The 24998-nt window shown below is 51.2% G+C and overlaps 3 protein-coding genes across 2 annotated transcripts in view; all 3 read left to right on the top strand.

The window, feature by feature from the left end:
* The window catches only part of LOC309384804 (uncharacterized protein), a gene marked incomplete at its 3' end in the record, with an annotated part of 351454 nt that overhangs the window by 238167 nt on the left and 88289 nt on the right, over positions 1–24998 (top strand).
* LOC309384240 (uncharacterized protein) overlaps positions 7956–24998 on the top strand; it is a gene marked incomplete at its 3' end in the record, with an annotated part of 73169 nt that continues 56126 nt past the window's right edge. Inside the window, exon 1 of the mRNA XM_081937481.1 lies at positions 7956–8208. Coding sequence (XP_081793607.1) covers positions 8053–8208 — 156 coding nt within the window. The 5' untranslated portion in view covers positions 7956–8052. The remainder of the gene's footprint in view (positions 8209–24998) is intronic.
* LOC309384809 (uncharacterized protein) lies at positions 8496–23165 on the top strand. The gene is made up of 4 exons (XM_081938604.1): positions 8496–8589; positions 8680–8747; positions 9006–9135; positions 20282–23165. Exons 2-4 carry the CDS (start codon positions 8691–8693, stop codon positions 21505–21507), a joined length of 1413 nt encoding a protein of 470 aa, XP_081794730.1. The 5' UTR covers positions 8496–8589; positions 8680–8690; the 3' UTR covers positions 21508–23165.

Raw genomic sequence — 24998 nt, 5'->3', positions numbered from 1 at the left:
CGGTGGCAGGCACCCACCTAACTGCCCCTGAGAATGCCTGAGCCCAAACAGCATCGCCCAGGAGGAACGCGCGGGAAGGGGGCCCCAGGTTGCCAGGCTGTTCGCTTGAATAGAGTGGGTGCAACCTATCCAAGGTGGTCCGCAGGCGCCGGCCCATCAGCAGCTCAGCTGGAGACTTCCCGGTCAGGGGGCAAGGAGTGGCATGCTGTACCAAGAGGTAAGCAGCCACCCTCGAAGGCCAGTCAGCCCCATCCATCCTGCCCAACGCCTCCTTGGCCGAGCGGACCGCCCTTTCCGCCCGGCCATTGCTAGCCGGATGGTATGGGGCGACTGGGGCATGGCGGATGCCCTGAGAGGCCAGGAACAGCTGGAACGCGGTGGATGCAAATTGAGGCCCGTTATCAGAGACAATGACGTCCGGCACGCCATGGGTGGCGAAAAGCCTAGTCAGTTCTCTGATCGTGGCCTCGGCTGTGGTGGACCTCATGAGGATGAGCTCCACCCAGCGCGAATATGCATCCACCACCACCATGAAGACCTGGCCTCTGAAGGGGCCCGCGAAATCCACGTGGAGACGGGACCAAGGACCACGAGGCAATTCCCATTCCCTAGGACAGGCAGCCGGTGGCGCCGGTCGGGAATGTTGGCAGGAGGAGCAGCCGGCCACCCAGGCGGCTATCTCGTCATCAATGCGAGGCCACCAGACATAGCTGCGCGCCAGGCATTTCATGCGCACTATGCCCGGGTGGCCCTCATGAAGGCGAGATAGCACCTGGTGGCGCAGGCTGGGTGGAATGACCACCCTGTCACCCCACAGGAGGCACCCACTGTGAAGTGACAGCTCCAACTGCCTGGCCCTGAAGGGACGAAGGTGCTCTGGCACCGGACCCTCAGGCCAGCCCCTTTGGACCCAAAGGATGACCTGGGACAGGTCAGGGTCAGCCCTAGACTTTGAGGCCACCTCTCCGGAAGAGAGTGGCAGATCCAAATCTGCTATGGCCAAGACCGACAGGCAAGGCACTGTCGGGGGGTCAGCAACGGGCAAGGGGCAGCGGCTGAGGGCATCAGCGTGCCCTAAATGCTTGCCCGGGCGGTAGAGCAGAGTATAGCTGTATGCAGCTAGGAACTCTGTCCACCTGGTCATGCGCGGTGACAGGATGGGAGGGGTCGGCTTGTTACCTGCCAAAAGCCCAAGGAGTGGCTTATGGTCGGTGAACAAAGTAAAGTGCCGACCATAGAGGTAGTCGTGGAACCTTTTAATCCCTGACACTGCAGCCAGAGCCTCCTTGTCGATCTGGCTGTAATTGCGTTCCGCAGAAGTCAGTGTCCGGGAATAAAAGGCTATGGGGGCCTCCGAGCCATTGGGCAGCACATGGCTCAGGACCGCCCCCAAACCCACGGGCGAGGCGTCACAAGCAAGAGTCAAAGGCAGCTTGTCCGAATACTGAACGAGGACTGCCTCTGACGTCAGCAAGTCTTTGACAGCCGAGAACGCATGCGCTTCGCGGCTGCCCCAGCGCCAGGCTGCCGATCGGTCGAGCAACCGATGCAGCGGCTCGGCTAGTGACGCCTTATGCGGTAAGAAGGGCGCGTAGAAGTTAAGCAAGCCAAGGAACGCCTGCAGCTCCGTCTTGCAGGCAGGCGTGGGGGCGTTCCTGATGGCTGCAACCTTTGAAGGGGTGGGGTGAATTCCTTGGGCGTCAATCGTGAAACCCAGGAAATCAACCCGGGGCACAGCAAATGAACATTTGCTGCGCTTTAATTTTAAGCCCGAGCCCCTGAAACGCTCGAGGACCTTCACCAGTACTTCGATGAGGCCCGATCGGCTGCTAGCGGCGATCAGGACGTCATCGAAATACGGAACCACGCCAGGGAGCCCATGGAGCAGCCGCTCCATGAGGCTCTGGAAGATCCCCGGGGCTACGGAAACGCCGAATTGCAAGCGGCGGCAACGGAAAGCTCCACGGTGGGTGACGATGGTCTGCGCAGCCGCCGCCTCATCATCCACCGGGAGCTGCTGGTAGGCCTGCGCCATATCCAGCTTCGCAAAGATGCAGCCCTGCCCCAAAGAGTGGAGCAAGTGCTGCACTACCGGAACTGGATAGGGGTTCGCTTGGAGGGCAAGGTTGATGGTGGATTTGAAGTCGGCGCAGAGGCGAATGGACCCATCCGCCTTAACTGGGATGACCAAAGGGGTCTCCCACTTGGAGTAATCCACCGGCTCCAAGACTCCCTGCGCGACGAGCTTGTCGAGCTCCGCATCAACCTTTGCCCTCAAAGCGAAAGGCACCCTACGGGCCTTCAGCCTAATGGGGGCAACCTGGGGATCTAGATTCAAGGATATGGGCGTGCCCTTATACGCCCCCAGCTGCCCATCAAACACGTCAGAAAATCTGGCAAGGACGTCGGCCACGTCGGGAGGCGTGGCCACCACTTGTCTAATCCCGTGCACTGATAGGCCAAGTGCCGGGAACCAGTCAAGGCCCAGGAGGGCCGGCAAAGGCTTCTCTACCACTAGTAGAGGAAGGCATCCCGAATAGTCCCCGTATTCCACCCGCACCAGGTGACAACCCAGGGTAGGAATTAGAGTCCCCTGGTAGTCCCGTAGGGTTGCGTCTGGAGGGGCCAACTGGGTCTTTGAGATGCCTGGACAGAGGCGGGAGAACTCTGTCCACGACAAAAGGGATCGGGACGACCCCGAGTCCACTTCCATGGTGCAGGGGGAGCCCTCAATGAGGAGCGACGCCGTGATGCGCTCCGCACCTGCACCCGTGTGGAAGGCCAACTCTGCGGGGTTGGCGTGGAAGTCTGCGTCCACGGCGTAGCAGCCTCCGCGCGAAGACTGCTGCTGCTGCTGCTGCTGCTGCTGTCGTCCAGCACGGCCTCCAGGTCGCTGTTTAACGGCGGCTGTGGTCGGGACGTCCTCTGCACGCTGTGGCAAGGGAAGCTGCGCTCGGCAGACCTGAGCCAAGTGTCCCTTCTTCAGGCAGCGGCGGCAAACTGCGGTTTTAAAGGGGCAACCCGAGCGGTCGTGGTTGCCTCCACAGCCAAGGCAAGCGGGCACAGCTTCCCGGGCTCGTTGAGGAACGCGTCTTCTGGATGACTGTCCAATGCGCGCCACCGCTCCCTCCTCAGGGTAGTCCATAGGCAGGGGAACTAATTCATCTACCAGGCAAGTGCGGCCCGGCGGAGGCGGCAGGTTGAACATCTCCGCCATCGACTCGTCGGAGAGTTCAGCCGCCCTTGCCTGCTCAATGGCCCCAGTCAGTGTGATGTCCGCTTGAGACAGGAGCCGCCGGCGAAGGCGCAGATCCTTCACGCCGCTCACGAATTGCTCCGTGAGGTTGCGATCGAGGTCGGCAAACTCGCACCTCATCGCCGCTGTGCGTAGGGACTGGAGGAATTGGCTCACCGACTCCTCCGGCTTCTGGACACAGCGCCTGAAAGCGTAGTGTCTCGCCACCCAGGATGGTGTAGGGGCGTAGTGGCGCTGAAGCCGCTCCGTTAATGTGGCCCAGTCCAGAGAGTGGACTGGCTGAGGGGCGGCTAGTGAGCGAGCGGCGCTAAACATTGGCGTGCCGCAACAGCTCAAGAAGAAGCTGCACTTCTCATCATCGGGAACATCGCGACGGCCGTTGGCTATCAGATAGCATTCGAAACGCTCCAGGAACGCTTCCCATGTCTCGCCGTCACAGCCAAAAGGAACGAAGGTTGGCATCGCCGACATGGTCTCCTCAGGGTCGAGCTAGGCTGAGTAGAATGAGTCGCCGGTGCGATTGTGCCAAGATGGAGCGTTCGGTGGGTTAGCGGCTGGATCCCATCCTCGTCGCCAGTGTTAAGTTGGCACAAAAGGCGGCTAGAGACATGAGGAGAATAAACTGGTCTTTATTGAACACAACTGTCTTAACAATATATACAGGAGAGAATCAATCCAAGGATCGTCTGACAGCTATTTATACGAAGCTGTCAGACGACCCAGCCAATCCCCAAGCCAGAGTTTCCCCGCTCTCAGCCAGGTCGCGTCTTAGCCAATCAGACGCAACCTGGCTGTTGCTAGTGCAGATGCCGGCTGTCAGGGGAAACTCCCTGACGTCATCTGCCCGGACACAACAGTCCGGTTAGGAGAGGGGGCAGTGGTGAAATTCAATTTTTTTAAATTGCCGGTTCAATGGGCGTGGCTTGGTGGGCGTGGCAGGGGAAGGATATTGCAAAATTCCCATTCCCACCACACTCTGGGGCCAGACAGAGGTGGTATTTGCCGGTTTTCTGAACCACTCAAAATTTCTCAGAACCTACTGAATTTCACCCCTGGCCCTGGTCCTTCTCTGAAAGGGGCCTCTGGGCTTCCTCCAGCTCACTTGGAGGAGGGGAACTTGGAAAGCGTCCCTGAAAGTACTGGGGGGTGGGGCTGACTAAGGAGAAGGCAGGGCCAAATCTGGAGGCTGGGTCTCCTGGGTGATGGGAGGGGAAGCAACAGCCCCACTGCCCGGCCTTCCCCCAGAGGCATGGGGGGAGCTCCACAGTCGGAGAGGGACCAAAGGGCCAAAGGCTGAAAAAGGCAGAATCCAGGAAAGGCTCAGGGGAAAATCTCTTCTTTTTTCATAGTCTGAGTAGGCCAAGGATTTTCTCTGGTTGCTCTTGGGTCCCAGTCCCGCCCCCCGCCCCCCATCCCAAAGAGCTACCTGGTCGCCGCTGACCCTCCTTCCCTCGCATGGAGAGGCGCCCCATGGCTTTGGGAGGGGGCTTGCGTCTTCCCTCCGAGGGGGATGTTTTTCCAAAGGGGGGGGTGTCGGCATTTCTTGCCCTTCCCTCAGTTTAGAAAAGGTTCGGGTCTTTCCCACTCCCTTTAGCAGAAACATTTGGAGGTTACGCCGGGATCGGGCTGGTCCCGTGCAAGCGATGTGGGGGGAGGCACTTATTTTATTTTATTTCTTCTTATGTCATAATTTATACTCCTTCAATTCCCGTCAAGGCTATGGGAAACCCGGTTTTCCTCCCAGGGAGTCCAATTCAGGGTCCCGAAGGTCCACTCCCACCGAGCCACGGGGGTGGGGTGGGCTAGAGGGGAGTGAGGCTGCCTCTGATCCCACACCGGCTGCCTTCCTGCGACCCCCACCACCACCTCTGTCAGAGAGGAGGGGTCTCTCTTCGTCCTGCGGGGGCAATTGCGGCGAGCAAAGGGGCGGACATCGCACGGAGATGGAGGGTCCTGCAGGCTCCCGCCTCTCTTCCCTCTACGCCTTTTCCCACAGGTGGGGTCCCAGCCCCTTTCTCCCCTCCTCCCCTAGGAGCACTGACGGCCCCTCAGAGCCCTTCCCCTCCCCCAGAATAGACCCTCCTTACCGGGGGTCTCCTTCCCCCTTTTAGGGTTCCGGGAATCCGGGCCAGCGACCCCACCAGCAGCATCGGGGGGAGCCCAGCAAAAGCCATAGATGCTGCCCCACAAGCTCCCCAAAGACAGAGGAGAAAGACGCCGATGCCCCCAGCCCCAGAGGCGGAATCGGAGGGTCTCCATTGGGGCGTTTCCCTCGAATTTTGGATTTGGGAGTGCCCAGAAAAGCGAAAGGACCAATGGGAATCCTGCTTTCTGCAGCGTCATCGGTCCCCGGGCAGAGTCTCTGTTGACTTCACCCGATAGGCGCAGAGAGAGAAGCGGAGAAAGTGGGGTCCCTTCAGTCTTGGGGGGGGGGGCGCAGCCCAAGCGGGGGTCATGCCAACCCTGAATGGGAGTATGGACTTCCTCTTGCCCTCTCCCGGGATCCTCCCTGGATGGAACGGGGGCTGCTGTGGATGAATAAACGGGAGGCGCAGCCTCGTAGCCGTAGGCTTCTGCCTTTTGCTCCCTTCCTGGCAAAGGGGCTGCTGGAGGGCCGCTTTTACGCCTACATTTGCGCTGTGGGGTCTTCTCTGATCCACCGTAAATGGCAGCTATGTTTTTGGTTTAAGAAGGGATTCCTGCGTAGCCTCCAAATGGCCCTGCTTCTTCTTGGGGGGGGGGGGGAAGAGAAAAGTCTATCCTCTGATTTTCCCTGTGAGATTTTTTTCCCCAGCTGAGAGCAAAAAATGCCGCAGTCCCCTTTGGGAAAATGCCCCACTCAGCGATCGGCCCCAGCTCCATAGGAAGGGCCGTGGAGACCATGCAGTTCCTCCTGCCGAGAGTGGGACTGGGGGGGGGATGGGACCCCAGAGCTGCCAGAGACCATCCTTGGGATACTCAGACTATGAAAAAAAGAGATTTTCCCCTGAGAAATCTTGGAGGGAAACACGGACACAAACTTCTAGTTTTATATCAATATAAAATGTATTTGACATTCGCATCAGAGAAGACATTGAGGAACATCCTGAGGTAAATCTCAAACGGCGCCCAGAAGGAAAAGGCGGGAAACACCCCCTTTCCACCCGCAGCAACCAATCAGAGCGCAGATCCCCTCAGGCAGGACCCCACCCTCACTCAGCCACAACGGAGCGTTTGGAACCGTCCTGCGCTTTCCTTCTCCAGCCGTTAAATCGAATATCTTCACATTTAAAGTGTTCAAAAGAAACAGACCAAAAACGATTTTGATTTTCTCCATTAGATTGAATTCTCAGGCTGAAATGCTTTTTTCCCCTTTTTTCTCTTCTACCTCAGACTTTCTTTTCCCCTCTTTCTCCTTCTCTTAATTTCCTATTTCCTCTTTTTTCCTTTATGTTTTGTACAATTAATGAATAAATAAGATCTTGAGGAGCTAGAGAAGAGTGCAGAGAAGAGCAACAAAGGTGGAGCTAAAACATAAAAAACGGTTGCTGGAACTGGATGAGGGATGAAAAGAAGGAGGAGGGGAGACATGATGGCATCTTCCGATATCTCAGCGGCTGCCACGGAGACTTATTTTCTCTTATTCCGGTGTTTCTCAACCGGACTCTAACTCCCAGAATCCCCAACCAGCCAGCATAGAATTCTGGGAGTTGAAGTCCACAGGACTTAAAGTCGCCAAGGTTGAGAAACAGTGTCTTATGCAGACCCAATGAAGTGGCCCTATCCTGTCACTTTGCGTCAAATCCACCAGGGGGCGCCCTCTGCCAAGAGGGAACTCCAGGCGCTTCCCCATTGGCCCACTGGAGGGCGAACGTCACGGCTGACTTTCCAGAGGAGGCTGAGAAGGAAGTGACATCACTGAGCTTTCCCGCTCTAGGACGCCGCACTCGCTCTCCTTAACCGCTGGGGCTCCGCAGGAGGCGGGGAGGCTGCGGGGGAGGCTGGCGGGAGGACATCCAGTCGTGCCCCGGGTGAGTTGCGGGCCCTTCCCGAGTCCCACTCTCCCCAGCCGCCCACTCCCTGCAGGGGAAAGCAGGAGAAGCGGGGAAGAGCCCGAGTGGGAGGAGGGGAGGGTCGGCTTTAGGGAGGCCCAGCAGGAGAGGAGAGAAGCCGGGCGAGGAGGGGGCAGGATTCGCACCGGGCTCCCCGAGGGCCCCATTCTGTCTCCGGAGGGGGAGAGAAGCGGGGCGGCCTCTCCAGCTGCCTCCTTCCCGGCCCTTCGCTGGGATGAGCCTCTTGGGGCAGGTTGGGTGAAGGTTCTTCAGTGGCTGAATTTCCACTTTCCAATTCTTGGCTTTTCTTTTTCTTTCCATCTCAGATGCAGAAACTGGAAGCCATTTGTGGTCTTTGCAAGGCAAACTTTTCTCTTGGGGAGGAAAACAAAGAGCAGAATAACTTGCAGGGATCTGTCCTGGAGCCCCAGAAATTCCCCCGTGAAGGAAAAGGCACCTGGAGACCCACCAGAGTCCTTGGACCCACCTGGAGTTGCTCTGCAGGAGAGAGAAAGGATGGAGACACAACCTTCGGCCAAGGAGGGAAGCGGAAAAGGCCCTTCAGCTGCTCAGCCTGGGAAGGGGGGGAAGCCCTGGAAAAAGACTGGGCAGAAGATCCTGGAGGAGGAAACCATCCTCCCTTCCGAAGTTCAGCCGCAGAATTTCATCCAATACCAGGAGGCTGAGGGTCCCCGAGGACTTTGCAGCCGACTCCATGACATTTGCAGGCGATGGCTGAGACCAGAAAAGCACACCAAAGCCCAGATGCTGGACCTTGTGGTTCTGGAGCAGCTCCTGGCTATCCTGCCCCCAGAGATGGAGAGCTGGGTGCGGGAGTGTGGAGCAGAGACCAGCTCCCAGGCGGTGGCCCTGGCGGAAGGCTTCCTCCTGAGCCAGGCGGAGGAGCAGAAGGAGCAGAAGGTCCAGTTGCAGGTGAGAGTTTTAAGGGAGCTCAGAAGGGAATAGAGAAAGTGTTTGAATACTTCACCCCTCATTCCCAAACTTATGTGACATTCATCATATGTGGCAATTCACCGATTCTTGTCGGACATTATTCCATTCTTTTCTCATTGAACCTCACTTATGGATGTTGGGGGCTTTGAGGTTGCGTTCCGAATATAAGAATCCACTTTGTGTTGTGTGAGGTACATTAATTCTGCTGCTTTTTTCCTTCCTCCTATTTGAAGGGCTGCACTGTGGAGATTAGAGCTCCTGAGGGAGAGAAGAACCCATCAAATCCCCCCCAGGAGCTATTTTTCAGGAGGATCCCTTGGAAAGATCAAAGTCAGGACACCTCAAGCGGTAATGGAAGATTCTCTGATTGCCCATCTGTCTTACTTTCACTCTCCTATTCTGTTAATTATGCATTTTGAAATTATTTGTTCCTTACAGAGAAACAAAGAATGAAGCTTTCTGGTTTTTATGACGGAGATCAAACAGCGGTTGAACCTCCAAATCAAGTAAGAAAGGGGAAAGATATTAGATTGTATTCTTCCATCACGAAAGTAAAGTCGGTGTGCAGAGAGCTCTCTTCCTTCTGTTTTCCCCTCTTGTTTGGCCTGGATTATTTTTGTGTTCTTCCACAACATGGATAGCAGAATGACAGGTTCAAGTTGCTGTCAGTCAGAATAGCTTCCTCTGGTTATCTTGTTCTGCTAGGTACCCCTCCAACTTTGAGTTTACAAGAAGAAATTTCTCTTCTTTTTTTCCGTGTTCAGGAGAGTCTTGTGTCCTTTGAGGAGGTGGCTGTGTATTTCTCTGAGGAGGAGTGGTCTCAGATGGATCCTGACCAGAAAGCGCTGCATTCGGAAGTCATGCTTGAAAACCATAGGAACGTGGTCTCTCTGGGTAAGAGTTTTCTAGTCCCCAATCAGTGAGTTCAAGAAGACAGATTATAATTAGTTTTTTAATCAAAAAATCACTGATCAGATATCGTGTCTTGAGAGGGAGAAGGAAAGGATCTTCTCGTGCTCCAAGGAAGGAAAGAGTCGATGTCCCTTTGCTTAGATACTGCCATTATTTATCTGTATTTTTCCATTTCTATTTGAAGTTATGTGTGGAGGCTGAAAAGAATGAGGTGTGATTTTATGTGTCCTCTGGAGGTCACGTGAGAGGAATGTCTTGTCATTTGTCCTCTGAAACCTCCAAAACTATGTGAGAACAGAACTTTCACACTCAGCCCATGGAAGAGCATTCTCCCAATTCAATTCAAGAGCAAAGCCCTCATTCAATGTCACTCAGAGCATCCTAGGGTACAGGTAATCCCCGAGTTAGACAGTTCACTTAGCAACTGTTCCAAGTAACGACGAGCCCTCCCCCAAGTACTTGAGACCCAGTCCCGAAATTATGAGTATTGCAGCACTAAGGCCATCGTTCACACTCACGAATGACAGCAGAGGCTCTGCAATATTCGCCCTACCTATTACCCCACCCCACCCCACCGGGACCTACCGTATTTTTCAGACTGTAAGATGCACTCCCCCCCCCCCCCAAAGAAAAGTGGGTGGAAATGTCTGTACATCTTATAGAGCAAATACGGGCCTGTTTTTGGCCTCCCAAACCCTCCATGTATCACATTTTTGCCTTCCCTGGTATCCAGAAGCACTCTGCAGGCCAAAACCGAGCCCACTTTTGGCCTCCATAGGCCTCCATGTATCACATTTTTGCCCTCCCCTTCATCAGGGAGGCTAAAAACAGGAATGCACACAGGATTTGGGAGGCCAGAAATGAGCCCCTTTTTGGCCTGCAGAGTGCTTCTGAATGCCAGAGAGGGGAAAGATGGGAGGCACAGAGTAAAAAAGATGTGGAGACTCTAGAAAGAGTGCAGAGAAGAGCAACAAAGATGATTAGGGGACTGGAGGCTAAAGCATATGAGGAACGGTTGCAGGAACTGGGTATGTCTAGTTTAATAGAAAAAAGAATTAGGGGTGACATGATAGCATCTTCCAATATCTCAGGGGTTGCCACAAAGAAGAGGGAGTCAAACTATTCTCCAAGGCACCTGAGGGCAGGACAAGAAGCAATGGGTGGAAACTAATCAAGGAGAGAAGCAACTTAGAACTGAGGAGAAATTTCCTGACAATTAGAACAATTAATCAGTGGAACAGCTTGCTTCCAGAAGTTGTGAATGCCCCAACACTGGAAGTCTTTAAGAAGATGTCAGATAACCATTTGTCTGAAGTGGTGTAGGGTTTCCTGCCTAGGCAGGGGGTTGGACTAGAAGACCTCCAAGGTCCCTTCCAAGTCTGCTCTTGTATTGTATTCAAGCTTATGCCTACTGCTTTGGTGACTCCATCCAGTCACCTCATTCTCTATCATCCCCTTCTTGTTTATTTGTTTGTTTGTTTTGTTTGTTTCTTTTATTGGATTTATATGCCGCCCTTCTCCCAAAGGACTCAGGGCGGTGTACAGCATTAAAAAACACATATTACAAAACTTAAAAGAAAATTAGAAACAATCCAAGAAACAAACTGAATTAATATAACACTAACATTTTAAAAATTAGATAAAATTAACAGGCCAGGCCGGCTGGCTGGAAAAGCCAACTTTTTAGGGCGCGTCAGAAGGACCGGAGGTTGGGGATTATGCGAAGCTCCGGGGGCAGCTCATTCCAGAGGGAAGGCACTCCCACAGAGAAGGCTCTCCCCCTGGGGGTCACCAGCCAACGCTGCCTGGCCGACGGCACCCTGAGGAGGCCAACTCTGTGGGATCGTACTGGACGGTGGGAGGCTACTGGTGGCAGTAGGTGGTCTCGCAGGTACCCTGGGCCTAAGCCATGGAGCGCTTTAAAGGTGATAATTAGTACCTTGAATCGCACCCGGAAAACAACCGGCAACCAGTGCAGGCCGCCTAAAAGGGGTATAACATAGGAGCACCTAGGTACCCCCATGATAACCCGCGCGGCCGCATCCTGGACCAGCTGAAACCCCCGGGTGCTCTTCAAGGGCAGCCCCATGTAGAGAGTGTTGCAGTAGTCCAAGCGAGAAAGGACGAGAGCATGAGTGACTGTGCATAGAGCATCCCGATCCAGGAAGGGGCGCAACTGAGTACCAGGCGAACCTGGTAAAAGGCCCCGCTGGTCACAGCCGTCGGGTGTTCTTCTAAACTAAGCCATGTGTCCAGGAGGACTCCCAGATTGCAGGCCCTCTCTGAGGGGGCTAAAAATTTTCCCCTTATCATCATTGATGGAACAAGATGCACAAATCGGGATGACAGAAACCACAGCCACTCAGTCTTGGATGGATTGAGCTTGAGCTTGAGCCTGTTCCTTCCCATCCAGATCCACACAGCCTCCAGGCATCGGGACATCACGTCGAGGGCATCGTTTGGGTGGTTTGGGGTAGAGATGAAAAGTTGGGTATCATCAGCATATTGATGATACCGTACCCCAAAACCACGGATGATCTCACCCAGCGGTTTCATGTATATGTTGAACAGGGGTCGGTGAGAGAACCGACCCCTGGGGCACCCCACAATTGACGCGCCTGGGGGTCAATCTCTGCCCTCCAGTCAACACAAACTGCGACCGATCCGACAGGTAGGAGGAGAACCACCGTAAAACGGTGCCCCCCACTCCCAACCCCCCCAAGTCGTCGCAGTAGGATACTATGGTCGATGGTATCGAAAGCCGGCAAGAGGTCTAATAGGACCAGGACAGAGGAGCAGCCCCTGTTCCGGGCCCGCCAAAGATTATCGACCAACGCGACCAATGCCATCTATGTGCTGTACCCGGGCCTGAAACCCAACTGAAATGGATCCAGGTAGACAGCTTCATCCAGGTACTGACGTGCTACCACACTCTCGACAACCTTTGCTACAAAGCGAAGGTGTCAGCGTTCCAAATATCATGCAGAATTAAATCATTGTCCAAGGCAAAGTAGTCCTTAAAACTCCAATTTAATAAGACAGGCATGTTGGCATTATGCTGTTGAAATTTCAACTCTAAGGTACATCCGGTGAATTCCCCAAGTTAAAAGTTCATCATCTATCCCCACACCCCATAATTCATCACATGGTCCAATCTTCATCTTCCACGCTGGCATGTACACCCCTCTTCTTCCGGCCAGGTGTCGAGGTGCGGAGACAAAAGACGACCTTGAGCTTCTAAGAAATCCATAACAATACATTCCACAATCCTACTCCTTTCTATTCCCCCCTCCCAACTACTATACCAATGAAACAGCATAATATATATGTTTTAATTATGTGGCAGGCCAAAGATCCTAAAAGGAACAGAATTACAGGCCTGACAGGCGGCCTCTCCTCAAGAGAAAAACGTTTCCTGAAAAGAGAATAACATAAATATTAACTATCAAAATTTAACCACCTCTTCCTCCCCCAGGGGGACCCTTTGGCTTATCAGGGAATTTCTCATGGAATTGCTTCACTAATTTATCTGCTTTCAGATTCCAACTTTTCACCCACGTAGCTTCTGACAAAGGGTATCCCTTCCAATGCACTAAATATTGTAAACGACCTCTATACAGCCTGGAATCTAATATTTTTTTCACTTCATAATGTGTTTCCCCTTCTACCACTACGGGAGGAGGTGGAGTTTGGGTGGATGGTCTCGTGCTAGACTCACTTGAAGCTAGACTGGCTTCAATAAGCTACAATGAAATACCGGGTAAATTTTCCCTAAGAGTCTGGGTAGGCTGAGTCGAACTGTAACTGAGTTAATTATCTTTTCTATTGGGAAAGGACCTAGAAATTTTGGACCTAATTTCTTACTAGGCATCTTTAATCTTATGTATTTAGTAGACAAAAAAACTTTGTCCCCCACTCGAAAGGGGGGTTGTAGGGAACGATGTTTATCAGCTTGCTTCTTGTAGGCTTCTGCCGTATCTGTTAGAGCCTTTTTGGTATTCTCCCATCCCTTCTTTAGTGCCTCCAGCCATTGATTCAGGGACATGGATGAGGGAGGTTCCTTAGGTAGTTCAGGCATGGGAACGAATTCCATGCCACTGGTAATCTGGAAAGGAGTTAATCCGGTACTGCTGTGAACCGTATTATTATATGCTACTTCAGCGAAAGGCAGCAAGTCCGACCAATTGTCTTGCTGATAGTCCACATAACACCGGATATACTGTTCCACCATCGCATTGGCCCTCTCTGCTGCCCCATTTGTGCTGGGATGAAATGCTGAGCTGAGTCCCTGCGTGGACCCGATCGATTTTAGGAATTCTCTCCAGAACTTGGCGGTGAATTGAACTCCGCGATCTGAAATGATCCTTTTTGGAACTCCATGTAGGCGATAAATGTGTTTCACAAACATTTTCGCTAATTTCTTTGCGGATGGTAGGCTTGAACAAGCGATAAAGTGTGCTTGCTTGGAAAACAAATCAATAACTGTCCAGATTACTTTATTACCACTGCTATCTGGAAGTTCGACAATGAAGTCCATTGCTATCTCTTCCCATGGTCGGCTAGGGTTGGCCACTTGTTGTAGTAGTCCAGGGGGCTTTCCCAGACGGGTTTTCATTGTTGCACAAGTAGCACAGCTTTTTACATAATCTTCCACCTCCGACCTCATCTTTGGCCACCAAAATTGACGTCTAGCGAGGTGGAGAGTTTTCAGGAATCCGAAATGACCTCCTAGTTTCGCATCATGACTCCGCTGTAGCACTTGCAATCTCATTTCTGCAGGGACGTACAGTTTGGATCCCTTCCAGGCTACGCCATCATTAATCGTTAGGATGTCTTTGTTGTTGTTGAACCATGGGTCTGTCAGTTCGGTTCTCAGTTTATCTTGGCTTCGACTGGTGACTTGAGCTGCCTTTTGGTGAGAAGGAGATATGATGGGGTGGAAAATTTCTTCCTTCTTACTGTCAAACGGGTTTTCTCGACAGTGCATCTGCTAACAAGTTCTTCCCTGCGGGGATGTGTTTAATTTCAAATTTGAACCTTTGGAAATACTGGGCCCAACGGACCTGTTTGGGGGATAACTTTCGATGGGCAAGGAGAGTTTCGAGGTTTTTATGATCAGTCCATACCTCGAACGGTATATCCCCCCCTTCCAGGAGATGCCTCCAGGTGAGCATGCTCCACCTGATCGCGAATGCCTCCTTCTCCCAAATGGGCCACCTTCTTTCCGTAGTGGTGAGTTTCTTGGAGATGTAAGCGCATGGTAAGAGGTGGCCTTCTTTATTCTTTTGTAGTAGCACCGCGGCTATCGCGACATCACTGGCATCCGTTTGGATTATGAAAGGTCGCTCTGGATCGGGGTGTTGCAATATGGGTTCTTGGGCAAAGAGCCGTTTTAATTTCTCAAAAGCCTTTTGACAGTCGATTGTCCATTTTAATGGTTGGTTTGCTTTTGGTTTAGTAGGGGAAGGCCCTGTTCTTAATAGGTCAGTCAATGGTAGGGCAATTTCAGCAAAGGTTGGAATAAACTGCCTATAAAAGTTTGCAAATCCAAGGAAGCTTTGTAATTGTTTGCGAGTGCTTGGAGGTTTCCAATCTAACACCGCTTTCACTTTTTCTGGGTCCATTTCTACTCCTTCATTGGAGATACGATATCCCAGATAATCTAGCGAGGTCTTGTGGAATTCACACTTTGACAATTTTGCATAAAGTTTGGCAGCTAGAAGTTTTTTCAGGACTTGCCGTACCAGTTTCACATGTTCTTCCATGGTCTCAGAGAAGATCAAGATGTCATCTAAATAAACGAGTACTCCGCGGTACAGGTGGTCGTGTAGCACTTCATTTATGTACTGCATGAATACTGCGGGTGCTCCTTGTAGTCCGAAAGGCATGACTTTATATTGGAAGCTGCCTAAGGGAGTATTAAAAGCGGTCTTCCACTCATCCCCTTTCCGGATTCGTATACGGTAATACGCCTCTCTCAAATCCAGCTTGGTGAAGATCTTGCCCTTAGCCAAGTGGTTCAACATATCTTTCATGAGAGGGAGGGGATAGGTATTCTTTTCGCATACCGCATTCAAAGCTCGTAAGTCCACACAGAGGCGAACCCCCCCATCTTTCTTTTCCCTGAAGAGCACTGGGGCCGCTACTTTTGATTTTGCTGGTTCAATAAACCCTCTTTTCAAATTGGTGTCGATGTACTTCCTCAATTCTATCATCTCTTTAGGCGTCATAGAGTACATTTTGGGCTTTGGTAAGGTTACCCCAGGTTTGAACTCTATGGCACAATCTGTGGCGCGGTGAGGTGGAAGGTAGTTTCCGTCTTCCTCACTGAACACCTCCGCCAGATCCCAATAGATCTTTGGGACTCGTTGGATTCCCGGAAGTTTAGTGTCTGCTGCGGTTGCTGCAGGTTCTGGATGGGTTGGGCTGTTAGGTTCCAATGTTCCTGGGTGGCCTTTTGGTTCCACTGGTGGTAACGGCCCAAGTCCAATAGTCACCTTTCTAACGCCATCCTCCCACTTTATGGTAGGTTCCCACTTGTCCAACCATGCAAGCCCTAGGATAACTGACTCCTGCATTCCAGGGGCCACGATGAATCTGAGGAACTCATAGTGGCGGCCTATCACCAGTTTTACTAACTCAGTGATCTTTGTAGCCGGAGCTCCCCCAATTAGGGTTCCATCCACTTGCTCAAACGGAATGGGTTGTTTCAGGGGTCTGGTGCGTATACCTAGTTGCTCCACTATTGACATGCTGATTAAGCATCGGGTGCAGCCGGTATCTATAATCACCCCAACTTCCCCTTCTACCCCCGTTTTCGGTATTTGGAGTTTGGCTTTTATTTGGAAGGGGCGGATAGGTGCACTCACCATTGGGTCGTCTTCTGGGTTTCCTTCCTCTTCCTCCTCTGAAGTGTCCAGGGCGTTTTCAGTGGCTCCGCTCTCTGCCCCTGCTGGCTGTTGTGCCAGACGACTTTTTTCTGGGGGTTTTCTTGACTGTGCTGGCCGGTGGTTGGCGTGGTTGTGGAACTGGGGCTGGAGCCCAGCATGTAGATGCCCGGTGGCCAAGTTGACCACAACGGTAGCACTTTATTTTGGGGCCCCAGGAACAAGGGGTTGGCGGGAGCTTTTCAGTTTGCTGCCTCTGCGTTCGGTGGGCTAACGGTTTTTTTTCAGGGGTTCTGGTACCAGGCTTTGGATAGGTATTAATCTCGTGGTCCAGTATGATTACAGTGGTGTACCATTCTTGGATACGATCTGGGGTCCCCCTTACGGCACAAGCTTGTTTCAGTTTGGGATCTAAGGCCTTTTTGAACGTATAGACCAAGTCTCTCTGGCCAGTAACGTAGTCTTCCAGCTATTCTCTGGAATTCCCAAACTAATTCTTTGACCGGCCAACCCCCCCTGTCGTAATTCCTGGATCTGGTCTTCAGCATCTACCTGTTGGGCCACATCGTAAAATCGGGCCTGCATCAGTTGGATGAACCCCGTTATGTCATCTAACTCAGGAGCTGCTGCTTCATGGAGTTCCGCTATCCATTGCGCTGCCTCTCCTTCATTCATCCCCTCTGCTATTTCTTGGATCAGTTCTCGATCCGTCAGGTATTGTGGGCCTACTTGGTCAACGTACGCCAATACTCGATTCATAAAGTAAGCTAGTTTGTCTCGGCTGCCATCATAGGTTGCACGGAACCTTGGGGGTGTGGGAGGAGGAGGGGGTGCTGGTGGTTGAACCGGAGCAACCTGTTGGCCTGCTGCTTGGGGTGGTAAGCTTCTTTGTGGGGCCACACCCATCGGTTGGGCAAAAGCCTGCTGAGGCATTGGTGGGGGGGCTGGGCCCTGTGGTGGTCCCATTCCCTGGCTCTGCCTCTGAGCAGCTATTTGGGGTGGCGCCATTGGTTGGGAAGGGGCAGGCGTCCACTGGCATTGAGCCCATCCATGACCCGGGAAGAAAGCCCAACCTGAATTGGCTTGATTGATGGGTCCAGAGCCATCGCTTTGCAGAGGGGGGGAGGTGAAAGTGTTCCAGGCCCCTTTCGGCTGGTTAAGTTTTACTTCCCAACTTTTTTTCACTCCAGGAGGGGGGGGTGCTGATTCGCTGATGGCTGTGTGGAAAGAACCAAGGTCTCCGCTCCACTGCGCAGCCGTTTCTCTGCTGGGAAAGGATAATGTGGGCTTTGCTAGGCTCCACCCGGGTGGTTCTGGGGGCCCCAGGGGTTTTTGTTCACTCACATTTAGGCGTCGGAATTGGTCCGGAAGGCCCATCAAAGACTGGCTGCGTGATAGCGACTGAGATCTCCATTCATTTGCTCTTCTCCCCATGCTCCAGCCATCTGTCAGAATTCCCTTGGGGGGGGGGCCCTCCTTCCAGCAGGCATTCCTGAGAAGCAATAAATCCCGAAACTTCCTCCCGCAGATCAAACTCTGTCTGTGAGGGAAATCTTGGTTTCGGTTCCTTTTGCCGGGCGCCCTGCTGAAGCTCCCTTTGTTTCGCCTCTGCCTGTTGAACTATTTCTTTAGAAGGTGCATAGATGGTTTCGACAAACACAAGTGATCCATCATCCTTAGCTTTCTCTGCTGCATTCTTTCCTTCCTCCATCTTCACTGAAATTTCATCCTGCCCAGGGTTGGGTCAGAGCTGGGATTCAGTAACCCGATGAAAGAAAATTTTTTTAAGGGAGAGTTGAAATAATGTCAGCGTTCCAAATATCATGCAGAATTAAATCATTGTCCAAGGCAAAGTAGTCCTTAAAACTCCAATTTAATAAGACAGGCATGTTGGCATTATGCTGTTGAAATTTCAACTCTAAGGTACATCCGGTGAATTCCCCAAGTTAAAAGTTCATCATCTATCCCCACACCCCATAATTCATCACATGGTCCAATCTTCATCTTCCACGCTGGCATGTACACCCCTCTTCTTCCGGCCAGGTGTCGAGGTGCGGAGACAAAAGACGACCTTGAGCTTCTAAGAAATCCATAACAATACATTCCACAATCCTACTCCTTTCTATTCCCCCCTCCCAACTACTATACCAATGAAACAGCATAATATATATGTTTTAATTATGTGGCAGGCCAAAGATCCTAAAAGGAACAGAATTACAGGCCTGACAGAAGGTTGGAGACCGGACGATAGTTGGCTAAAGAAGCTGGGTCCAGGGAATGCTTCTTAAGGAGGGGCCTCACCACCGCCTCCTTCAAGGCGGTGGGAAAGAACCCCTCTCTCAATGAAGCGTTAGTAATCGCCTGGAGCCAGCCTCGTGTCACCTCCCGGGAAGCTGAAACTAACCAAGAGGGACACGGGTCCAGCACACAAGTGGCAGCACTGAGTCTCCCCATAATCCTGTCCATGCCTTCGGGGGACACAGGGTCAAACTCATCCCAGATTGTCTCCTTAAGATTCATCCCCATCGACTTGCCCGAATCTACCCAGTCAGAGTCCAAGCCTGTCCGGATCTGAGCGAATTTATCCTGCAGATACTGAACAAATTCTTCAGCCCTACCCTGCAAGGGGTCTTCCCCAGTTCCTTGGTTAAGTAAGGAACAGGTCACCCTAAACAGGGCAGCTGGGCAGTTATCTTGCGGACGCAATAAGAGCGGAAAAATGTTGCCGTTTTGCCGCTTTTATCGCCACTAAGTAGGATTTAATATGAATTCTTACTAGTGTTCGATCAGATTCGGACCGGCTGGCCCTCCAACCACTCTCTAGGCTTCTTTTCCGGGGTTTCATCTCCCGGAGCTCCTCAGTAAACCAGGGAGCCACCCGGGATTGACACCAGGTCAGAGGCCGCAGAGGTACAACACGATCCAAGGCCCCAGTGGCCGCCCTATCCCAGGCTTCCACTAGGGCTTTGGTCGAGTTGTGAGCAAGGGATCAGGAAAAGTCCCAAGTTCCATCAGGAACCTTTCAGGGTCCATCAGGTGCTTGGGGCGGAACCATCTATTTAGTTCCATCTCCCTGCGGCGAGGGGTAGCAGTATGGAAGTCAAGCCTGATGAGGAAATGATCAGACCGTGACAAGGGTTGAATAGAAATATCCCCTAAATGTAGATCATTCATCCACTGCCCAGAGACAAAAATCAGGTCGAGTGTGTGTCCCCTATTATGGGTGGGGTCTTGAATTAACTGAGTTAGGTCCATAGCTGTCATGGAAGCCATGAACTCCCGAGCTGACTCGGATGTCTCGCCAATGGAAGGCAGATTGAAATCCCCTAGGAACATAAGCCTGGGGAAATCAACCGTCAATCCGGCTAACACATTTAGCAGCTCCGGCAGGGCCGATGAAACGTAGCAGGGAGACAGGTATGTAACAAAAAGTCCACCTGAACTCCAAGGCCCCATTTCACAAAAAGGGACTCACACCCGCCTATCTGAGACACAGTGACCTCCTGAGGTCTGAGACTTTCCCTAATAACCACCGCCACCGCCCTGCCCCTGCCCTGGGCTCTCGGCTGGTGAAACGCCCGGAAGCCTGATGGGCATAGTTCACTAAGGGGAACACCCCCCTCATCACCCAACCAGTTCTCTGTAATGCACAGAGAGCTCCTTTTGCCCTCCATCTTTGCCAGCATTAGGCTCTTCTGCAGGGAGTCCTTCCTTCCCATTAGGTGGCCAAAGTATTTGAGTTTCATCTTCAGGCTCTGGCCTTCTAAACAGCAGTCAGGGTTGATTCTCCTCTAGGACTGACTGGTTTGATCGCCTTGCAGTCCAAGGGACTCGCAGGAGTCTTTAGTTCCTCTTCACTTTCTGCCATTAGAGTGGTATCATCTGCATATCTTCAGGTTGTTGATAATTTCTCCCAGTAATCTTCCAACTTTTGATTCATCTAGCCCCGCCTTTCTCATGATGTGCCCTGCTTGTAAGTTAAATAGGAAGGGTGACGGTATACAGCCTTATATACAGCATATATAGATAGATAATTGTAAAGAAAGAGATGTTTTCTAGGTATTTTCAAAGCTTTCAGACTCATGAATATAGAAATCATCATATCTATATCACATGTAAGCAGGCAAACATACAACCTAATGGAATTTATGAGAAATTCAGAAGGAAATTCACTTGACTTTCTACACTTTGACCTTTTTCTCTAACCTTGTTATCGTTTTCATTTCTCTTTTTCTTTGAAGGTAACAATGGGCAGGAGAATCAAGATTCCTGTGAACTTTTACAAATGACCAATGCTAAAGATGGAATGGAGAAATTTGGAATTCGAATGGAATTCGAAAGCCATGAGAAAAACCAGTCAAAAAATTGGAATCAGGAAAGCTCATCTTACACTGATGCTCTGATGCAAGACTTTCTTGCCCAACAAGAGAAAATAAGGAACAAATATTTTGGGAAAAGTGTGGAGCTAATCAAAGCTAAAGTAAATGAGCACTATTTAACCCAAAACAAAGGAGGCAATGCTATAAGAAGACACATGGACCAAAATTACAATGAGACATTCATTCTTTCTCTTGGAAGTAATTTCCTTACATCTCACAAAGCGATTGATACAAAGGAGAAGCCTTATAAATGTTTGGAATGTGGAAAATGTTTTGGCACAAACGGGCATCTTAATTCTCATAAGATGATCCACACAGGGGAAAAACCATATAAATGCATAGACTGTGGAAAGACCTTTGCTCATATCAGTACACTTACTTCCCATAAAAGGATCCACACAGGGGAGAAGCCATATAAATGCATGGTGTGTGGAAAGACCTTTGCTCATAGCAGTACACTTAGTTCCCATAAGATGATCCACACAGGGGAGAAGCCGTATAAATGCATGGAGTGTGGAAAGACCTTTGCTTATAGCCGTACACTTAGTTCCCATAAGATGATCCACACGGGAGAGAAGCCATATAAATGCATGGAGTGTGGAAAGACCTTTGCTCATAGCAGTACACTTAGTTCCCATAAGATGATCCACACAGGGGAGAAGCCATTTAAATGCATGGAGTGTGGAAAGACCTTTGCTTATAGCCGAACACTTACTTCCCATAAGATGATCCATGCAGGGGAGAAGCCGTATAAATGCATGGAGTGTGGAAAGACGTTTACTCACGGCAGTGGACTAAGAAGCCACAAAAAGATTCACTCAGGAGAGAAACCATTTGAATGCATGGAATGTGGAAAGACCTTTTCTCAAAGAGGTAATCTTATTTCCCATAATATGATCCACACAGGGGAGAAGCCATACAAATGCATGGAGTGTGGAAAGACCTTTGCTCATAGCAGTACACTTACTTCCCATAAGATGATCCATACAGGAGAGAAGCCGTATAAATGCATGGAGTGTGGAAAGACCTTTGCTCAAAGAGGTAATCTTATTTCCCATAAGATGATCCACACAGGAGAAGCCACATAAATGCATGGAAGTAACATTTTACACCTGGGCAGGGATTACATGAAGCCTAGTTCAAAAACAGTAATTGTGAGAGGGACCTTGGGAGTCCGAATAGATGATCACTTAAGCAGAAGTCAAGTGTGTGCAGCAGCAGCCAAGAAAGCCAATGGAATCCTTGATTGCATAAAGAGAGGCATAGAATTAAAATCATGTGCATTACTCGAACTGTTGTATAAAGCCTTAGTAAGCCTATACCTGGAATACTGCATCCAGTTTTGACCACCACATTAAAAAAAAGAAGCTTAGACTTTGGAGAAAGTGCAAACGAGCAGCTAAGATGATTAAAGGCCTGGAGACTAAAACATATGAAGAACAGTTGCACGTTTTGTGCTTGTCTAGTCTACAGAAAAGGAGGATTAGGAGTGACACCATAGCAGTATTCCAGTACTTGAGAGGCTGCCACAAAGAGGAGGGGGGATCAATTTATTTTCCAGATCACCAGAGGGCAGGACAAGAAACAATGCATGTAAAATAATCGGAGAGAAGTAACCTCAAATTAATGAGAATCTTCCTTACAGTGAAGACAATTCAGCAGTGGAACAGCTTTCCTTCAGGTATTGAGGTTGCTTCATCACTGGCATTTTTAAGAAGTGACTGGATAGTCACTTGTGTTTTTTATTCTTCGGGAGTTGATTAATTTCTGGCTTTTCTGCAAATTCTGAAAAATGGAGGTTGGAAGGAGGGGGACCTTCCCCTGCTGAGACCCTCTTCCCAGCTTCATTTCAATTTCTTGTGAGGGAGGGATGAAGATAATCTAGACTGTCCCCAGGGACTCTAGGCCTGCTTGAACCTCCAGCCCCCCCCTCGAGTCTCTCCTGCTCAGCAGAGACCCCCATTCAGGGCTATTGCTGCAACCATCCACCTGCCAGCCACTTTGCCTGAAATCCACCTGGATTAAGAGTGGTTAAGACTGAAGGCCACCAGATCCAGAAAGATCCCAGATGCTCTGCATGCTGAGATCCCCCATTCCTGAGAGGAGATTGAAGGATCAGACGATGGAATGTATGTCCAGATGAGGCCCTGGGGATCAGAGGAAGGGTCACATGTGGAGATACGATCCGTGTGTGGATGGAATGGACACGAGAGAGAGGAATATGGACTCTAATAAAACATTTTCTCTGATCTTCATTTCTTTGCCGTACAACAAACAGATAAGAGCTTTGCTATTTCCTGTCTTCTCTCACTGCAGGAGGAGGCGGGGAGTGGGGGTGTGCGCTGCCTCAGACAAAACTCTTCTTTTATTCCTCTCTGCAATAGGAAGGGGCCTGCACATTCGTAGTGAGACAGAAGTTAGCACCTTACCTGTTAGAAAACCACTAGCCAGAATATTAGACACAAGAATAGATCGCTTATAAGAAAACCCCCCAAAACCACATAGCTGACCTGGGTGAACAATAGGTGATGTGATTTTAGCTATTTACCATAAGAAGTGTCGGACTTTAGGAGACTGAAATCCAAATAACCAATATGATCTGTTATGCATGCATTATTAGGGGAAGGGCGAAGGATTGAATGCAACCATCCCTTGACTATAAAAATTGCTGTAAGATTCTAATCTAGGCCCTTGGTTAGCTTTTCAAACCCAGGTCCTCATATCTTGGTACCAAAATAAAAGTATAATTCTGAATCACACCTTGTGTCTGGTGACTTATCGGCTTTGACACCAAGCAAGAGCCTAGTTTTGAGGACAACAAATACATTTATTTTATATAAATGTCAGTTGGTCCTACCTGAACTACATGTCTCGAGGGTGGTGTGGGAGCAGTCACTGAATGGGTATTGTTACGGCCCAATTGCCTGAAGACTGAGGTAAATCTGAGGACACTCCCTCTGTTCCCAGATTAACTGATGATTTGGAAGAAGAACCAGGAAGGGAAGAAACAGAAAGACCACAGCAGCTTCCCTTCCTCGACCCTGGATGTCAGTAGTTTCCTACTCAGGCCCGGCGCTGGCGCCTTGAAGGGCGGGAAGTGACTGCTCCCACACCACCCTCGAGACATGCAGTTCAGGTAGGACCAACTGACAGTCTCCGAGGTGGGGTGTGGGAGGAGTCACTGAATGGGACATACCAAAGCTAGATGTCCATGGGGGGGATAATTGGGCCTGAGTAGCCCGAGTGTCCAGGACATCCTGAAGAACCCGCCTCCCAAAGGATGCCTCGGCCGAGACATACAAATCTAGCTGGTAGTGTCTGATGAAGGGTGAAGGAGAGGACCAGGCGGCCGCCCTGCAGATGTCCTCAATGGGGGCCTGGGTGGCCTAGGCCGCTGAGGTGGCTGCGCTTCTAGTGGAATGAGCTGTAATGCCCTGAGGAACGGGAAGTCCTCAGGCCTTGTAAGCCTTGGTGGTGGCTAACCTAATCCATCTGCTGATGGTGGTGGGGGAGACTTTGGCGCCCTTGGAAGAGGGGTGGAAGGAGACAAATAGGGCCTCCGACCATTTGAAAGGGGCTGTGCGCTTAAGGTAGATGCGCAGCACCCTTCTAATGTCTAGGCGGTGCCAGGACTTCTCCCTCGGTGGAAGGGTTAGGGCAGAAGTCCGGGAGGATGACCTCCTGACCCCTGTGAAAGGGAGAATTGGCCTTGGGCATGAAGGCCAGGTCAAGCCTGAGTGTGACTCTGTTGCTGTGAAAGGTGCAGAGGTCAGCTCTAGAGGATAGAACATTAAGCTCGGACACCCTTCTGGTGGAGATGATTGCCATGAGGAAGATCACCTTGAGGGTTAGGAGTTGAAGGCTAACCTTCCTAAAGGGTTTGAAGGGTGGTTCCAGGAGAGCCTGGAGGACCGTGGGTAGATCCCAAGAAGGGAACCGATGAACCACTGGAGGCCGAAGTTTGGCCGCTCCCTTGAGGAATCTTTTAATGACAGACCTAGGAAAGGGACTGGGAGCCCTCCCCCTGGAGGATCATGGATAGAGCAGTTACCTGTCTGCGTAGGGTGTTGTGAGCCAAACCTCTATCCAGCCCATCCTGGAGAAAGTCCAGGACCCAAGGAATGGAGGCTATCGAAGGTTCTACCTGTTTGGTTTGGCACCAGGCGGCGAAGGCAGTCCACGTCGCGGCCTAAATGGGGGTGGTGGATTTCCTTCTGGAAGCCTCAAGGGTGGAGATAACTCTGGAGGAAATCTGAGCTACCTGCAATTGTTCCCGCAAAAGCGCCAAGCAGTCAGATTGAGCCACTCCGGGTTTGGGTGGATCAGACTCCCCTGGCGCAGCTCCCCCTCCCCCTGTGGGATACGCCAAGGGGGACTTCTGACAGCTCCACCAGGACCCCAAACCAGGGCCGTCGTGGCCAGTGAGGTGCTACTAGAATGATCTCTGCCCTCTCTACCACTAGCTTCCTTATGACCCCGGGAACGAGTGGGAGCGGAGGGAAGGCGTAGAGAAGCCCTGCTGGCCATTGGCAGCATAGGGAATCGGTGTCCACTGCCGCCCGGGTTGGGAACCGGGATA

The sequence above is a fragment of the Natrix helvetica genome, assembly GCF_964273705.1.
Source record: "Natrix helvetica genome assembly, chromosome: 1".
Lineage (NCBI taxonomy): Eukaryota > Metazoa > Chordata > Lepidosauria > Squamata > Natricidae > Natrix > Natrix helvetica.
Note: the sequence above shows the minus strand (reverse complement) of the source record. Positions and strands in the feature narration are given on the sequence as shown.

Coding starts and splice junctions, on each gene's coding strand:
- LOC309384809 (XM_081938604.1), top strand. CDS start 8,691: ATGAAGCTTTCTGGTTTTTATGACGGAGATCAAACAGCGGTTGAACCT. Junction 8,748..9,005: donor CGGTTGAACCTCCAAATCAA/GTAAGAAAGGGG, acceptor TTCCGTGTTCAG/GAGAGTCTTGTGTCCTTTGA. Junction 9,136..20,281: donor TAGGAACGTGGTCTCTCTGG/GTAAGAGTTTTC, acceptor TTTTCTTTGAAG/GTAACAATGGGCAGGAGAAT.